The 17,379-nt window shown below is 44.1% G+C and overlaps 3 protein-coding genes and 1 pseudogene across 3 annotated transcripts; 1 reads left to right on the top strand and 3 right to left on the bottom strand.

The window, feature by feature from the left end:
* On the top strand, window positions 512–3,310 carry LOC8084261 (pentatricopeptide repeat-containing protein At3g06430, chloroplastic). Its single transcript, XM_002461305.2, has 2 exons — window positions 512–1,327; window positions 1,500–3,310. Exons 1-2 carry the CDS (start codon window positions 755–757, stop codon window positions 2,607–2,609), a joined length of 1,683 nt encoding a protein of 560 aa, XP_002461350.1. The 5' UTR covers window positions 512–754; the 3' UTR covers window positions 2,610–3,310.
* Window positions 4,158–5,782, bottom strand: LOC8084260 (putative disease resistance protein RGA1). The gene has a single exon (XM_002459213.2). It carries the CDS (start codon window positions 5,691–5,693, stop codon window positions 4,158–4,160), a length of 1,536 nt encoding a protein of 511 aa, XP_002459258.2. The 5' UTR covers window positions 5,694–5,782.
* On the bottom strand, window positions 7,408–10,282 carry LOC8084259 (polyubiquitin). Its single transcript, XM_002459212.2, has 4 exons — window positions 10,105–10,282; window positions 9,859–10,022; window positions 7,580–7,663; window positions 7,408–7,449 (listed from the first exon to the last, which is right to left on the bottom strand). Exons 1-4 carry the CDS (start codon window positions 10,280–10,282, stop codon window positions 7,408–7,410), a joined length of 468 nt encoding a protein of 155 aa, XP_002459257.2.
* LOC110432318 lies at window positions 12,041–16,270 on the bottom strand (annotated as a pseudogene).

The raw sequence follows: 17,379 nt of genomic DNA, 5'->3' as shown, positions 1-17,379 counted from the left end.
CAAAGTTAAAAAAACAGAAACAAACATGCGATTAGAGTTGAAAACAAGGGTAGTAATACAATTGACCCAAACAAGGTAGCCAAGCCAAAATTTATGGTATTTCATTTATGGGGTGTTTAGTTCCCTTCTATTCTAAAAAAGTTTTGGGTTTTGTTTTATCATTTTGCAATGAAATTAAACACCATGCAAAATTTTTGACAAAAAGATAGTTATTCTGCATTTTATATTTTGACCTCAAGAAGCAAAATAATAATAATAAAGCCTCAAAAAGCTCTCACGAGGACAATAGATTCTGCATTTTGGATGGAAGTGAATATAACCATAAAAATTTTTCTATTTTGTATTTCATCATTTTAAAATAGTTGCATTTTGTATTTTACGGGGACTAAAAAGCCCCTTAATTTAGGTAGCCAAAGTTGGCGTGTTGGCCAAAACGAGGTCACTGTCGCAAATTCATCCCTTGAAGTTACTGACTTGTGGTCCCAAAAGCCAGAGGGACACTCTCATCACAGGCACAGCCCCCCCCCTGAATCTTATCCCCTCCTCTCCATCCTCGGCGAGCACAGAGCGGCCGGCACTGCGGCGGAGGTCCAACCCGAGCTCGGATTCCCCAACCGCGCAACCCTCTCCATGGCGCGCGTGGTGCGGCGGCGAGCCCCCGTGCATTCCCCTCGCCTGCGCGCGGCCTGCTAAGCCACCATTCCTCTCCGCGCGCCCTCCTCCCCTTCTCCCTGGTAAATCCACGCCACTCCTCATGAGTCCGCCGGCCTACACCGCCTCCCCCTGCACGGGTTCCGCTCTCTTCTCCAACTCCCGAGCGCCGCCGCCGCGTCTTCTTCTCCAGCGTGGCCCGGGGGCGCCGTCGTCCGCGGGGCGGCACGGCGGCCGCGTTGCCCCGTCGCAGGAGAGGCGCCGCCCCGCCCCGGCGCAGGAGAAGCGCCGCCCCTCGGAGTCGTCGTCCCGGACCCAGCTCCCGGAGCGGAAGCGGCACTGGAAGGCGGGAGAGTTCCCGGGGACCGCTACTGCCGATGGGGGTGGCGGCGGACGGCTCCCCGCGCAGGGGAAGCGGCATTCCAAGGCCGGGGAGTTCCCCGGGACGGACGACGGCGGCCGCCCCGCCCCCGCGCTGCCACAGGGGAAGCGACATTGGAAGGCCGGCGAGTTCCCGGGAATTGCCGTTGCCCCCGGTTCTGGGACGCCGAGGACTCCCCTCAAGAACGTCAAGAAGCGGCTGGACGCCCGCGCGGAAGCCAAGGCGTGGGCATGCACCGTCACCGAAGCCCTCGCCGACCGTGTCACATCCAAGAATTGGCAAGAGGCGCTTCAGGTAAACACCACCACCTGTTACATTTGATTTCCCTTCTTGCATTGCTCATCGTCTCCAAAAGTTCATAATTCCCCTAAATTGCTAGTTAGATTCAATTGTTCAATTGTTTGTTTGAGGAAATGGAAATCGTGGCAAATGTTGTTACTGACTGATAGCTAACTGGTGCTGGCAGGTGTTTGAGATGCTCAAGGAACAACCGTTCTACCATCCCAAAGAGGGCACCTTCATGAAGCTCATTGTGCTGCTCGGCCGCTCAGGGCAGCCTGCCCGAGCGCACCAACTCTTCGACGAGATGTTGCAACAAGGATGCCAGCCCACCCCTGGGCTTTACACCGCCTTAATTGGGGCCTACTGCCGCAGCGGTCTACTGGATGATGCGCTCCAGCTCCTCAATGACATGAAGGGCTCACCGTTGTGCCAGCCTGATGTCTACACCTACAGCACCATCATCAAGGCCTGTGTTGATGCCACAAGGTTTGACCTCATCGATGTTATGTACAAAGACATGGCTGAGCGCTCTATAGCGCCCAACACGGTCACGCAGAATATTGTCCTCAGTGGCTATGGAAAAGCTGGACGGTTGGATGACATGGAGAAGGTGCTCTCTGATATGCTCGACAGCACAGCCTGCAAACCGGATGTCTGGACCATGAACATTATCTTAAGCCTGTTTGGAAACAAGGGCCAGGTTGAATTGATGGAAAAATGGTATGAGAAATTCCGAAGCTACGGGATCGAACCAGAGACTCGCACACTGAACATCCTGATTGGTGCCTATGGGAAGAAGCGGATGTATGATAAGATGTCTGCAGTCATGGAGTACATGCGCAAGCTTGCGTTCCCATGGACAACCGCGACATACAACAATGTGATTGAGGCATTTGCCGAGGCGGGTGATGCCAAAAACATGGAGCACACATTTAACCAGATGCGCTCTGAGGGTATGAAGCCAGATACAAAGACCTTCTGCTGTCTAATAAATGGGTTTAGCAAAGCAGGCCAATTCCATAAGGTGGTGGGCATGGTTAAGCTTGCTGAGAGGCTTGATGTGCCTGCAAATACATCTTTTCACAATGCTATTCTTGGTGCATGTGCAAGAGCAGATGATCTTATGGAGATGGAGAGGGTCTTCAGGCACATGAAGCATACACAGTGTGATCCCGATGCTGTGACATACTCTATCTTGGTGGAAGCTTATCGCAAGGAAGGAATGACCGATAAGATTTATGCTTTGCATCAGGAGAACCCAGCTTTGGTTCCGACTGATTTTGTCATGGTTTAACTGACCCACTGACTGAATCGCGGTCCAGAAATGTTAAATCCTGGTTGCATTGGTTGAGAATCTTCTTGCTATCCACGTTTTGGAATTGATAATGCTACCAAGCAGAGTGGCAACCATTCTCCAACTCCATTTTTTGTCTGTTGTCCTGCAGAGTTAGTATAGAGTATAGATGTCTCCTCCAACTCAAGGGGTTTTCAGCGAGATGTACCCACGAACCACAGTATGTATAACTCAGATCAGATACAAGGAGTTATAAGGCTCTGAAAGTGCCTCAGCAAGATTCTGTCCAGTTTGAGTTGCCAAGTATTTGAAAACAGAGGGAGTTTACTGAACTGATGAATGGGAACCAAATTGTATGTTTATCCTGCACTATGGCACTGTTAATCCTGTTCTTGACAAGACAGGGGTTTGGGAGAATAAAAGAATTCCTATTCCGATGGTAAAGCTTTCTGTCGCCGTACTCTGTACCAGATTACTTTCCTATGCCCAAATTCTTTCAGATCAATAGTTGGAACTTTTTCACATCTTTTTCATCAATATATAGCCATGACTTCTAGTATGTTGCACATGTACTGAACTTGGAATATGTGTACAAAAGGGTAGGCATTAAGTTTTCTCTAGCACCCTTAAAGTGTAGTTTAGTGATCATGTGTATTTCACCAAACAGTATGTTAAGGTAGTGGATAAAATTTGATTTGTCAGATTCCACACTCTACAGGTGATATGTTGCCAACCCTGTAGCCAAGTGATAGATCATAAGGTTTTGAAATTTTGATGGTTGAGATCATCGATTTGGGATGACATAGAAATAACTATATCACTTTTATAACTATATTCCTTTTTCTTAGGAAAAGATCATGCTGATTTTATGCTTTATGCCTTTCTGCTGCAAAAGTCTCTTGATATCGAATATAATTTACATAATTTCCTGTTAATCCCGAAGTATATTATCAATTGAGGTGAATTTTTAGGTGAAAAAATAATCATCGAAATCAGAGTTGAAATGGAGGGATGAATGTAGAACCCCCAAAGGTTATCCGAAAGATTTAGTTCCAGAAAATACAAAGAGCAAGAACATTCCTTAGAATTTCTGAAAAATTGATTGATATTATTTACTTGAATTGTGAAATGTCCACAGTAGATGACAAGTGGGTCCAGTGCCAATGTGAAAGTATCCTCCTTAGGTTGCCCTTCGGGCTTGGGCCGAAACTAGACCTATTATGGCTTAGCTCTGTTTAGTCAAGGAGCCATGTGACCTTGCTATTGGAGCCCGAAAGCTAAAGTAGCACCGGAACAGTGGGCTCTGCCCCGTTTCCTGGCTGAAAACAGTGCAACTTTTGAAAACCCAGACCCACAACAACTTGGGATGATATGAACTGCTAATGGTTACTTACAGTTTACTTATGGAATGAGTAGTAAGTAATACACTATGGTATATGTATGCCTTGTAAACATTCTACATACCTTACAGTTTGCCCATGCCAATAACTTGGGATACCTATGAAAGCATGCACTCATTTTATACTCCTACATATGATAGCCTAACAATCACAAACATACCGAAGGTGGGCCTCCTTTTTTCGCGGAGCGCTTCCTTTTGTTGCCTGTAGATTTCAGCTCCAGAATCTCACAATCATAGATATAGCTATAGTAAGGTGGTATCTGAGAACTCCATGCCAGGACTTCGAATCTCCCAGCTGGAAGCTCTGCATCTCCATTAATCACTTCGTGCAAGGTGATCTTGGGAACCTCCTCCTGTGAAGAGTGCCGGTACGGATGGTAGCAAACCACCTGTTCTGACCTCATCCTCCCGAAATACACGGGTTTGTTCTGGTTTACAAGCTCATATGGATGCCCACCGAACCTGAACACATGTTTCTGAAACTGCAATCTCACGAACGCTGCCAACTTGCCCCAGAAATGGACGCCAAAGCTGTCCCTCATCATACGGGCAATGACATTTGCCATGATCATGTCGTTCAGCGCCGTGACAATCTCCATGGACAGATTGATGAACCTTGGGTGTGACGACGTCGGATCTGTGCTTCCGAATGCAAGCGTCCTGAAGAAGTACCAGTATGCCTCATGTGATAGAGGGTTCAGAGTTAGAGCCTGTGTTGTTCCAAGCTTTGCGACCTCGACGGACCGACTTGTGAGTATGATCTTGCTACCCATGGGCATCCAATGTTTAGATGCAGAATACAGCCTGTTCCATACATCTTCGTCGAATTCTATGCCTGCTACCTCCACGACAAGAAGCATTCTCCTTGTCCCATGATCTGATGATGTGTGATTTTTTGCAGATAGTCCTTTTCTGAAAGCTGCTAGCCCATCATACGCAAAGTCATGGTCGCTCAAGAACACAGTTTCTGCGAAATGGTCACGGACTCTTTCATCCTTACAAACATGAGCGACTAGTGTGGTCTTTCCTACTGCGGAGGGACCGACAATTGGAAGGACCTCCACTGGTTCTTTGACACCACCAGGAGGCTGTGTGTGCAGAAGGAAGTCGATGACATATTGTGCTTCCATCTGGCGACCAAACATGCAGTTTCCCAGCAGGAGATGCATGCTGTAAGGCTGGCGGTACATGCGGTGGTAGTTCGCCAAGAACAGGACTAGTTCATGTGCATCAACAATCATGGTGCTCAAAGTGTCAAGCACCTCCTGCATTTCTTTTGAGATATGTACAGCTCTGCTTGTGAAACTGGAGAGACATGGATCGACTCTGGAGAAATGGGAAGAAAGCCGGTGACTCACGATCGTTGTCTGACCATTGCTGCTGGGCCTGGGTTCCTCTTTTTTAACCTGCTGAAAGGATCTGAAGGTGTCGAGGGCGTAGTAGCCTCGGTGCACGGTGTCTGTCATGGCGTCCAGCTGCCGGAGCATGGCCTGGTTCGTGATCTGCCGCCCCGTGGCCTCGTCGACGATGACCTGCGCCCGGAGCAGGACCCTGCGGAGGTGATCCTCCACGTCGTCCAGCACAGGAGGCTTATTGGGGCGCTTGCTCGCCAGGAAATCTATGCATCTAGTGGCTAGGTCGCCTACAATTGCAGACATGAAAATCTCCATTAGCGACACCATCGTAGCTTGATCTGGATTTGTGTATTTGTGCTAGCAAGCTCTATGTATGTATGCGTTTCTTTCTTGTAAGAACTCCAGTGCATACTCAAGGAGGGCACATGCATATGTATAATAAGAACACTAAGCTAGCTGTCAGTGTCGATCGGTATTGACTTTCTTTTTTTTTTCTGTCGATCGGTATTGACTAGCCCAGAGTCATATGCGTGTCCGACCTTTTGCGTTGTGTAGGTGTTGGACGAGTCTTGCACGCTAGCGTGCTGAGTAGCCTTGTTTAGTTTCAAAAAAGTTTTGCAATTTTTTTTAGATTGCTCGTCATATTGAATCTGGTATGACACGTGTATGAAGTATTAAATATAAATTAAAAATAGCTAATTATACAGCTTGTCTATAATTTGCGAGACGAATCTTTTGAGTCTAGTTTATAATTGGATAATATTTGTCAAATCCAAATGAAAGTGCTACAGTGTTTATCTTGTATTTTTTTCCCAACTAAATAAGGCCTCAAAAGTTGGGTATTTCTCCTCCCAATTTATCAACGCTTTCATGGTGCTATGACATGTTGCAGGAAGGGTCTTAGGCGACTGACCAAACATTAACGAGCAGGATTTTCTACTTCTAGTAACGTAGACTTCTCCTAATATTTTACCATTCAAAATTTAATAAACTTTTTCTATTAAATGTCTTCTAATGAGGATTATAACTAGTGGTAATATTTTACTACTACTTAAAAACATTAGCAGAATTCTACTTACCTTTTTAGTAGGGATTTGGGAATTATCTTGTGATGGGAGTAGAGCTATTAGTGTTTTATTTTTGCAAAAATCACTTTTAACTAGTCAAAATTATAGATCAAAATGTTTTTTAATACCTCTTGAAGAAAATCTATTTTTTTTTCTTTTCTACAAAAGGAGCTTTTGATGCAACTCTTAGATCAATGGTGCAGAATTTTTCCTTTAGCGGTTCAGCTATGGATATACTACCATCATCTTTTGTCCATATAGAGTGCTTTTGAGGATCCTACTACTAGTATCATCTTTCCTGATAAAAGGCAAGATTTCCTTTCTGAATGAACCGAAGAGTCAAAAAGTTCAGAAATCCTCGCCAGCGATATCTCCCGCATCCTCTCTGCGCACCTTGGCCCAGGCCGCCGTTTCGTTATGCCTCACTGCTACAGAATGGAGGATCCCACCTCCACGACCCTTTGCATCGCCCGCTTCAGTGGCTGCAGTGCAGTTTCCTAGCAGGAATTCGGCTGCTCCACTGGCCGCTTCTCAAGCAGCTGATCGACTCTTTCCAGTTCCAATGTCAGCATCTCGGAGAGCTCAATATATGCACGCCTGGCTCGCCGGCTGCCCTGTCCTGGAGAGCTTGCTGCTACTTCACGGCTGCAAATCGTGTCACGTAGCCTCAGAAGTATCGGTGTGGATTATTCATCAGGGTTCTAAACAACAGCTCGTCATCGAGGACGCCCCATGCATGTCTAGAAAGATTGCTATGTTTGGAGGAACTCAATCGGCAATTAATAAGAACAGCAACCTATATTGAATAGTGTTTATCTAATTCATAAAACAAAACTTATTGTTATACGCAGTTTCCATAAACACCATAAACCAGCAGCATTGATCACATTTGTTAAGACATGTTTTTAATTTTGCAATCAATAGTGAAGCTACCGACTCATAAGTCCACCCCCAAGCTAATACAAGTATATCGATCAAAGACTCCACCAGTAATCTGGGCACATGTTGAACGGTTTCTGTTTCAGAACAGAAAACACAAGATTTATCAGATATAAATCTCTTCTTTTTGGATGGAAGGGGCGGTTTTTATCTTCAGCAGGGAGAGAGACTTTGGTTAAAACGGTGCTTTCATCTTAGCCGATTTACCATATGACGGTCTTCCCAGAACTCAAGTGGCTCATAAAGAGGATTGACCGAGTGAGAAGAAGCTTTCTCTGGAGGGGAGGACACCTGACAAAGTCCATGGTGGACATGCGTTAGTGAACTGGCCTACCTCCTGCCGCCCAAAGATCAAGGGTGGACTAGGAATTTTAGACTTAGAACGTTTTGCACGAGCGCTCAGACTACGATGGTTATGGTTCCAATGGCGCCAAAAGGAAAGGGCATGGAACAAACTCGACCTACCATGTGACAACCAAGATCGGGACCTTTTTGCGGCATCGACAATAGTCATGATTGGAGATGGCAAAACGGCCAAATTTTGGACCTCGTCATGGGTACAAGGAATGGCGCCTAAAAACTTCGCACCAAATTTATTTAAGAAAGCCAAGAGAAAGCATATCACAGTGCAAAAAGCTTTACAGGACAGCAAGTGGATCTCTCATATTACACCAATTCTTTCACTCGACGAGCTTGAGGAATATGTCCAACTATGGGAAGTTGTACAACAAATTCAGCTAGATACCAATAGAGAGGATAACATAATTTGGAGATGGACAGCAGATGGGGAGTATACGTCCAAGAGCGCATATCGCATCCAATTCGAAGGGTCTTACACTAAACTACGGATTATGCCGATATGGAAGGACAAGGCCGAACCAAAATGCCGTTTTTCGCGTGGACACTGCTACACAAGAAGATTCTAACAGCAAATAACTTGATAAAAAGAAATTGGCCAAATGACCCTGTGTGCAAACTATGTGGAGACGACCCGGAAAATCCAACGCACTTGTGCAAGGATTGCCCTTTCACAAAACAAGTATGGGCCGTGATGAAAAATTGGTTCGGATTATCAACTATTGACACGGTGGGAGAAAATGGATCACTCCATGGGTACTGGCGCAGATGCAGGCTACGGATAGGCAAACCCCATAGGAGAAATTTTGATGGTCTCATGATCTATTTTTGGTGGAATATTTGGAAAGAGAGAAACAGAAGAACCTTCGAGAACAAAAGTCTGCGACCAAGAGAAGTGGCACGTTTATGCAAGGAAGACATAGATCAGTTCCAGTTAGCCTTTAGTGCAAACGTGGAAGCTTAGCTTTAACCCTCTCTTATTTTATCCTTTATCTTTATTTTGTCTTTTGTTTTCTGTTTTGAGTGGCTGCCTCCAGTGGTTGAGAGTTTTTAAGTGGGAGTTGTAATTATGTTGTACTTCTTTTTATTTTTTCTCGTCTAATAAAAATACGGCAAAATCTTTCTGCCGCCTTTCGAAAAAAAAATCTCTTCTTTTAGCTAAATTATCCCGTCAAGCGTTTGTTCTTTTGGACAGCAACCACAGAAAAATCTGAACTCTGGGAGAGTGGGAGGGATTTTCCTTCCACACAGCATGAACAAACACTGGTTTATTACCATGATGATTAATTACAGCATATAAAGATTGAACAGAATATTTGCCATTAGAACTAAAACTCCAGATCGGTAATCTAGTCTGAATCATCAGCCAGCTGAATATGTCTTCCATAATACCTACCAGGTACCAGCTCATACCAAAGTTCCATAAGCCTACGTATATACCAGCTCATACCAAAGTTTCCGTAAACTTGCAAGAGGGTAATTGATAAAGCTTTTCCAAGGCAACCAGACAGTCATGCAATGCAAGCCACCAAACATGATCATGACACTCCATGGCTGTGGTGTCAAAATTGGTCTGCAGGGTTCAACCGTTTGAATAATAAAAATACAAAGAAGAAAAGACAAGTCTGAAGGCCCAACAGTCTTGGAGTAAAACCTACGACAAGAATCTGATCATTCATGAAAAATTATACATGCATCGATCACAACCTAGCTAGCTACGTTTTGACTGCTGTAATAGCTTGTGACATCCTAGATCCTACCCACAACAAAAAAGAATAAAAATATGTTCCTGCATATATAAGCCAGACATATATATAACAACAAAACATGCTTTAGTTAGTTTCCGTGAAGGCCCACAAAAAAATTTGTCAACTGAATATTGATGCCAATCTTCTTCACACAGACACACACACATACACACACACACACACGGGGCATTACCGCATTATATTAATACATGGTACTCCCTCCGTCCCATGTTACATTTGAGGCAAAATGCATGCTTGTATGTAAAAGGGTAGAGCTTTCTAAGAGGTACATAAGTAGAAGTACCATTCACAAAAATTAGGGAACGATGATCTGCATTCATGCAGGTACGCTACATATGCCAAACAATCCAGTTCACCAACAGGTCGTCTCAGCAAATGGCTCCAGACCACCAGATACAAGGTGGACCCTTTCTCGATGCCGTAGCTTGCGAGGGTTTGACTGTCCTGGAGCTGCCTGCCTCGGAAGACATAGCGCTGCTCCCATGTTACGATTCCCTCCATGTCCTGAATCTTCTGTTTCACGTCTTCAATTGTTGTGTCAGACAACTCAACCTGTAACACTATGCTAGTCTTTCCCAATGTCCTTCCTGATAAGGATATGCATGCCTCTCCCCTGCAGCCTGCGCATCATGTGAAGGGTAGACTCCATGCTAATGTCGTAGTCAGCAACGGCGAGACCTTCATCGACCTGCTTCCGAGCGGACTGGATGTACTGGATGCAACGATGCCATTCGCGGTCCCGGATCTCCTTTTTCTGAACCTTGTTAGGCTTGCGATTGTCCATTGGAGGACAGGCTCTCCAATGCGCGCGGCGCTAGCGCTGCGGGTCCTTTGGCAATGCCCTCCTAGCTAGCTAGTCCTAGATCTTTGCCTTGACGTTGCCTATCAAACGACTGCCTTGAGTGAGAATCTATACATATATACAAAGATAGACACAAACGATAAAATTAAGGTGCAACAAATAGAAATATATAATGGGCGCAAGCAAGCTAGGCGATATAACTCCAAATGTGACTGCAATCTATCAGGGTAAATTTGATGTCCCCAGCAAGCATCGTGAATAGCATAGGAAATAATTAAGCTAAGCCAACATACAGAAACATGGATGAGTCATTGTCATTACTAATTTAGAACAAACGAAGAAATCAAGGATATCAATGTGACGTCGAAGTATGATATGGTCAACGGGCCAATATATTCATATATGGATTAATATAAAAGAATGGAAGAACAAGATTATTGGTTCTGTTATTTTCTTCTTTTGAAGATTGTTCTTTACATTGCGAATGCAACCCATATGTACTCCATCCATCTCAAATTATAAGTCATTCTATGAATCTTGAAGAGTCAAAGCATATCAAATTTGACCAAAATTATAAAGATTTATAATATCAAATAGATTATACTATGAAAATATAATTAATAAGGAATCTAATGATGCTTAGTTGATATCATAAATTTTATTATCCTACCATATAAATTTGGTCAAACTTGAGATGCTTTGACTCTCTAATATTCTTAGAATGACTTGTAATTTGGGATAGAGGAAGTAATTAATAACGTAGTGGAAGAATTCTAGCAAACGGCAATTTTCCTTGGAGGAAATTAAAGTGTAGTTCGCAGGAGTCCAACTACCAATGACTGTTTGTATGATATTAGGCCATCCCGGCCCAATGGTAGTCAAATAGCCAGTCTAAGAGGAATTCTATTGGCTATAAATATATTTTTAATGATAATTTGCAAATAGCTAGCTAGATGAGGTATAAAAATAATAAAAAAGTAACACTTTCATTAGCTATCAAGGAGAGAGATCAAATAGCTAGCGACTCCTAAATAGCTAGCGATTTATAAATAGTAATCTAGCACGATCTCCTAAAAATACCTCTCTCACATAACTCAACACTATATTGTTTATTTATTTTTATTTATATGTCTCATTTAGTTAACTATTTATAAATTGTCATTGATAACCAATAGAATTCCTTCTAGATTAGCTATGTGAGAACCATTGGAGACGCCCCTATAGGGCAATATCGAATAATTAATTAGGAGCCTAGCGGGGAGCTCTAGATGAGACATCTAGCAAGCTGCAGCGAGAACCCTAGATGAGACATCTAGCAAACCCTAGCTCGAACCCTAGATGAGAGACTTCTATCATCCATGCTCGGCAAGCAATGAATCTAGACAGATTTAAATTAAAAAGGTAGTAATCTATATATTCAATGGTGAGAAGGTCCCGTGCGTACCTTGCTTGAGGAGATGAAGGCGATCGAGGGAGGGCCAATTCTTTGCTGCGATTTTGATGCGCCGGTAGAAGTAGAAGATAATATAAGAGGCGGCGCGCGGAGGAGGAATTAATTGGTGTTGTAGTGGTCAATCCAATCAGCTGTTGGGCTGGGTACGAGCCAAGCCAGATAAATTAGAATGCAGGCCACACCAGCCCACAAAGATACTGGGCCTCCCTTATATATACTAGCAAAATATGCCCGTGCGTTACAACGAGAGCAAACAAATATTTGTAGAACATATATAATGGCTTAGTTCTTTGAGTTCCAGCCACCTTTGATCAGTATTCAAGCACCAGTCTGCACTTCTTGCTAGTTATTTGCACTTCCACTCCCTATATGTGCAATTACTGAGTGCTGTTCAAACAATTAGGCATATGATATATCAACCGAACATTTCTATTTCAGCTCTATTACCATCTAGGCTCCTCGATCTCATGTTGCCACCGATTATTGCGTTCCAAGAATAGACGTTTCTCACGGGCATTGTGGCGAACACCCTAACGGCACTGTGGATACCCCAAATTTTCCATACATGCCGATGATGGCCGAGGCGAGGATGACGCTCATCGCCCCCTGCAGCTCCTACTCGACGTATGCATGCACCCACGTGCCGTGCTCCAGGGACAGCAGTTGCGTGCACGCGGAGACCACACTCACCAGTGCGGGCTCATTCTCAGCACGGCACCGCTTCGGACCATGTCATCGAACACCATGAGCTCCTCCCCACAGCGTCCCGACAGGACGAGCCCAGTGAGCATAGAGCTCCATGTGGCGGCGTTCCTTCCAGGCATCGCGTTGAACAGGTCCCGTGCCTGGGAGAGCATCCCAGCGCTGGCGTAGACGCCCAGCATGGCGTTCTAGGAAACGACGTTGCAGTCGGGCATCGTGTCGAAGAAGCGCCTCGTCCGCTCCAGATTGCTGGCGTTGGCATGACCGGTGATCATGACGATGTCGTCAGCGGAGACCTCGGCGAAGAGGTGGTCGGCGGAGGCGACGTCGGAGGCGGCGAAGTAGGAAGAGACGGCGGTGTTGGCGATGTAGACGTCGCAGGCGTGGCCGAGCCTGAGGGCGAGCGAGTGGAAGAGGACGGTGAGCGGGTTGTGAGTGGTGGTGGTGGGGACGACGACTGCACGAGCACAAAAGTGGAGGTAGAAGGAGAGCAAGGTATGGTCGGGTCGGAGACGGTGGAGGAGAAGGAGGCGGAGGATGAGCAGGCAGGCGGAGCGGCTTTCGTTGTTTGCACTTAGGCCCCTATATTTTTATATATACATAAGATTTTGCATTGGAACCTTAAAAATAATTTTATTTTGTTTTTCTCTTCACACGGAACCGAGGCGGATGGAGGGGGGAGGCAGAAGATTTCTGCGGCAGACTGAAATTTTTGTAATTAAGTAGTAGGGAAAGATATATATTTGTTTATTATATCAGAGCCAAAGAAAATATGGGGCGCAGTTTAACTCAGTGCACTCTTTTACACGATATTGTTACTATTATAATGTGCACTAGTAAACATGTCCGTTGTTGCACGGTAATTTATTCAACTTTCATACCATGTGTTTTAAATGGTGCAGCCATTTGAAGTACTCCTTTTGTCCCATTTTATCTATCGTTCGCGCTTCCAAGGAAATCAAATGTAGTTAACTTTCACTAGTATATATAAAAAATACAATAATAATATTTATAGAGTATTATTAGGTATATCGTCCAATCCATTTTCATAGTAAATTTATAGAGATAGAAATGTTATAAACTTAGTTAAATTTGAGTAAGTTTGACTGGCATGAATCCCTTGGCGACATTTTAACAGGGGCGGAGCACGTAGCCTTGATCAGATATGTAGTACGACACTGATGAGGTCAACGACCACCCAACGATGGCACCGTAGTCCAGATCTAATCACCATTGGAAGACCTGCCATTAGGGTTAGCTAGGGTGGCCGCCAATTATTCCTTTTTTGTGGGAACCACACGTGATTCCATTAACCTTGTCAGGCAGATAAATCACTGGCCACCAATACATGAATAGAATCTGGTAGATTACCAGGACCATAAACCACGTCTTCTTGACATAACCCTACCAAGCCAATTCATGTGCTACTCGATTGCAAATGCGCGGAGTAAAAGACACTTGGGCTTCAGAAAATTCTCCAGCTAGCAGCTCCGTTAGCTCATGCACAAGGCCTCCAATTATACTTCTTTTGATCATACTCTCCATCCTCCAATTATTCTGGTGTTATGTCTTTTTTATTTTTTCGACGGCTACTCCTTGCTTGCTGCTCGCTCGCATGACAGTGGCGCTTAGCTCGCATGCGTGTCCGCAACTCTCCGCTCACCCACACGGCCTCACCCCGCTCTCACTCGCACTCGCACCATCGACGTCGCTGCTGCCCTGCCATTGCATCCCACGCAGTTAGGGTTTTGAGTGGCCAACAAGCATGGGAGCTGCGGTGGACTGGTGGTGGGATTTAAACGGATGGTGCTCCTGTTCCTTAGTTTGAACGTTTTTTTTGGCTCAGTTTGAGGGTGTGGTAGAACTACCCTAATTATATGGCCCACATGCACCTGTCATTGTCCTTAAGACGTCTGACTAGAGTCATATAAGTCGGATAGTCTATCAGGTGTCCTCGAGGATCCTGAATCATCCATATTTTATAACTCATACATGATCAACATGGAGTTACCACAACATTACAACCTTCGTTACAAAATTAACTTACATCGGAGTGCGGAAGATTTACAACTTTAATTTACATAACATGAGTAAGTTGAAACTTAACTTAGTTTCCAAATAGTGTATAGAACCACTCAAGCAACTAAGGTGAAGCATCTAAGGTATAGGAGAGGAGCCAGATCATGTCGAGCCCACCGACATGACCTCCATTAACAACAGAAGTTAGAACCTGAAGAGGGCCAGACAACTGAAGCTCCCAGATGCAAAAACTGAAGCCAAACCGAGAAAACAAAAACCCGACACTTTGATTTGGTTTCGGCTCGGTTCGGTTTGAGTTTCAGTTTTCGGGTTAAATGTGCTGACCCTAACCAGCTATAGGATCATGGCTTGGTTTGTGATGTGCTGTCTTATGGCTTCCTCGATGATGACCTGTGCCCCAAATAAGAGCCCTTTGTAAGCTTTCCTCCACAACCAGTGCCTATGGTTTCGAGCATTTGTTGATGATGAAAATTATGGGATATGAGTCATCATCTCAATGCTGCAGTTCTTTTCTTCTGAAAGGATGGCAAAAACTTTGTCACAATTTTTATTAGACGAGGAAGAAACAAAAAAGGTTTTAGTACAAGAAAAAACAGCAACTCGCCTACGCACTTCAGCTAGGATCGAAAGAAACACCAAAACAAGATGAGCCTGAAACTACTCCCGACTGAAACAAAAATCGACTGAAGCGCAACCCACTAACAAATGACAACAACAAAGAGCCTCTAGGAAGCAAACGATAACTATGGCAACAACTTCGAGGATGTTCTAGGAGCCATTGCCATGTCATGTATTGGTTGATATCATCCTTGCATAAACTGGCTACTTCTCTTGGTCTTCTTGTCTTTTGTTGGAAAGTTCTTCTATTATGCTCCTTCCAAATATGCCACCAGAAATATATAATTATTCCGTCAAACATTTTCTTTGTTGCCTTTTGTCAGAGGTGGCTCGACACTTTCTCCAGTAATTGTTTGCTGTTAGAATCTTCTGATGTAGTAGTGTCCAGGCAAAAAAACCTGCACTTAGGTTCAGCCCGTGCTTTCCAGATTGGGGTTAACTTAGTTTGTTGTAGGCCCCCACGAACTACATATTGTAGGCACTACTAGTTGTGTATTCTCCACTTGCTTTCCACCGCTATCGAGAATTATCCCTGACTTTGCTATTTATTGGTATTTGATGTATTGCCTCCCAAAGGTCTCGACATATTCTCTGGGTTCATCGGCATCACTAATTGGTAGTCAATGTTCTATCCATTTGTTGTTATTCAACGCCTTATCCACTTTGATCTTTTTTCTTTTGCACTTTGCAAATAATCTTGGTGCTATATTTTTTTTGCTGCTTTACCACTGACCCAGCTTGATGTCCAAAAGAATGTTGATTTTCCATTGTCAACTTCCACCATAGTAGACGCGTTGAATAGCTCCACGTCTGTTTTGTCACATGGTGTGTCAAGATTGTTCCATGCTCTATTTTTGTGCTTCCATTTGAACCAAAGCCACTCAACCTTAATGCCCTTGCAAATCTCTCTAGGTCTAAAACACCTAGGCCCCCCTTTCCTTTTGGGCGGCATGTGGTTGGCCAGTTTATTAGGGAATGCCCTCCCTTGACATTTTTCTGGTGCTTCTCCATGCCATAAGAAACTCCTTCTGATTTTATCTATTCTCTTGATCAACCATTTTTGCACAGGGAAAGGCGTAAGGTGATAGATTGGCTGTGAGGATAGAACGGTTTTTAGTGTTTCTCGTCTGGCCGTTGATAGTAATTTACCTTGCCATCCAGGTAGTCGGGATCCTATCTTGTCAATGAGGGGCTGAATTTCAACTCTTCTCAATTTTCTAGTGTGAAGCGGTAATCCCAAATATTTCCCTGGGAAGCTGCAGATCTTTCATGGAAAATTTTGAAGAAGAGTTTGCATCGTGGATGTATCCAACCTGTTTGGGAAAATTTCTGTTTTGGCCATGTTTATTGTCAAACCCGAGCATTCTCTGAAGATATGTAAAATTCTACTCAATCTTGACAGATTGTTAGCTGTTGGTGCTGAAAATATTGCCACATCCCCGTACAGAGAACATCTCAGCTTTGTTGTCTTTGGTAGAACCGGCTGGTGGAACCCCTTTAATTTCAGCAGCCATTTCAATGATGCGTTGGAGAGGGTCCCTGCCTCAATCCACGAGCATGTTTGATGTTTTTCCCTGGCCTGCCGTTGATCAAAATCTTAGATGGTGAAGTCATAAGCAGTGATGAAATCCAGTCCCGCCATTTTTGACTGAAACCTAACGCCTGTAATACTTCGAGTAGATAGGCCAACTCTCTTGCTCCTTAGGAAGACAATGCTGCAGGATTGGTAAAAACATACAGGGTGGGTTATTTATGTGCTCCTCAATAAATCTCAAAGGAGAACATGTGCATATTGGAATAATTGGTCTCAAGAAGCAAGGACAGATAAGATTGTGAGAACCAACTAAACTGAGAGAGTCAATAGTCCATTCACATGTATGGACCATGGGGACTGCTTTCGCCTTGGCTTGATTATTTATTGTCTTTATTTCTTTGTTTACACTTGCTTCACTGTCTATTATGACAATTGATAAGTGAATAACTAAGCCATCACTGTCTATTATGACAATTGATAGATAAACAATTGATGTATGTTCTGCATACCAGCTAAGAACTATTTTAACAAGTGTCCTGAGTTGCACGTTCTGCTAAGCTGAGTGAACAAGTTGCCTCTAAGCCAAAATTTGCCCTACAAACTCCTGATAACAGAATTAACTCTCTCGTGTCGTCTAATATTACTAACAAGCCATTCAACAGTGTTTTTCTCTCACAACAAATCAGCCAACAGTACTTTCTGCCATGACTTATCAGCCAAGATCTCATCATC

This window comes from Sorghum bicolor, chromosome 2, assembly GCF_000003195.3.
Source record: "Sorghum bicolor cultivar BTx623 chromosome 2, Sorghum_bicolor_NCBIv3, whole genome shotgun sequence".
Classification (NCBI taxonomy): domain Eukaryota; kingdom Viridiplantae; phylum Streptophyta; class Magnoliopsida; order Poales; family Poaceae; genus Sorghum; species Sorghum bicolor.
The sequence above is the reverse complement of the archived record's forward strand: the minus strand, read 5'-3'. Positions and strand labels throughout refer to the sequence as shown.

What these genes read in the sequence shown, in the direction of transcription:
- LOC8084261 (XM_002461305.2), top strand. Translation starts at nt 755, where the DNA reads ATGAGTCCGCCGGCCTACACCGCCTCCCCCTGCACGGGTTCCGCTCTC. An exon ending in ATTGGCAAGAGGCGCTTCAG is followed by an intron (nt 1,328 to 1,499) that starts GTAAACACCACC and finishes TGGTGCTGGCAG; the next exon opens with GTGTTTGAGATGCTCAAGGA.
- LOC8084260 (XM_002459213.2), bottom strand. Translation starts at nt 5,693, where the DNA reads ATGGTGTCGCTAATGGAGATTTTCATGTCTGCAATTGTAGGCGACCTA.
- LOC8084259 (XM_002459212.2), bottom strand. Translation starts at nt 10,282, where the DNA reads ATGGACAATCGCAAGCCTAACAAGGTTCAGAAAAAGGAGATCCGGGAC. An exon ending in GCGCAGGCTGCAGGGGAGAG is followed by an intron (nt 10,023 to 10,104) that starts GCATGCATATCC and finishes CAACAATTGAAG; the next exon opens with ACGTGAAACAGAAGATTCAG. An exon ending in GCCATTTGCTGAGACGACCT is followed by an intron (nt 7,664 to 9,858) that starts GTTGGTGAACTG and finishes GGACTTTGTCAG; the next exon opens with GTGTCCTCCCCTCCAGAGAA.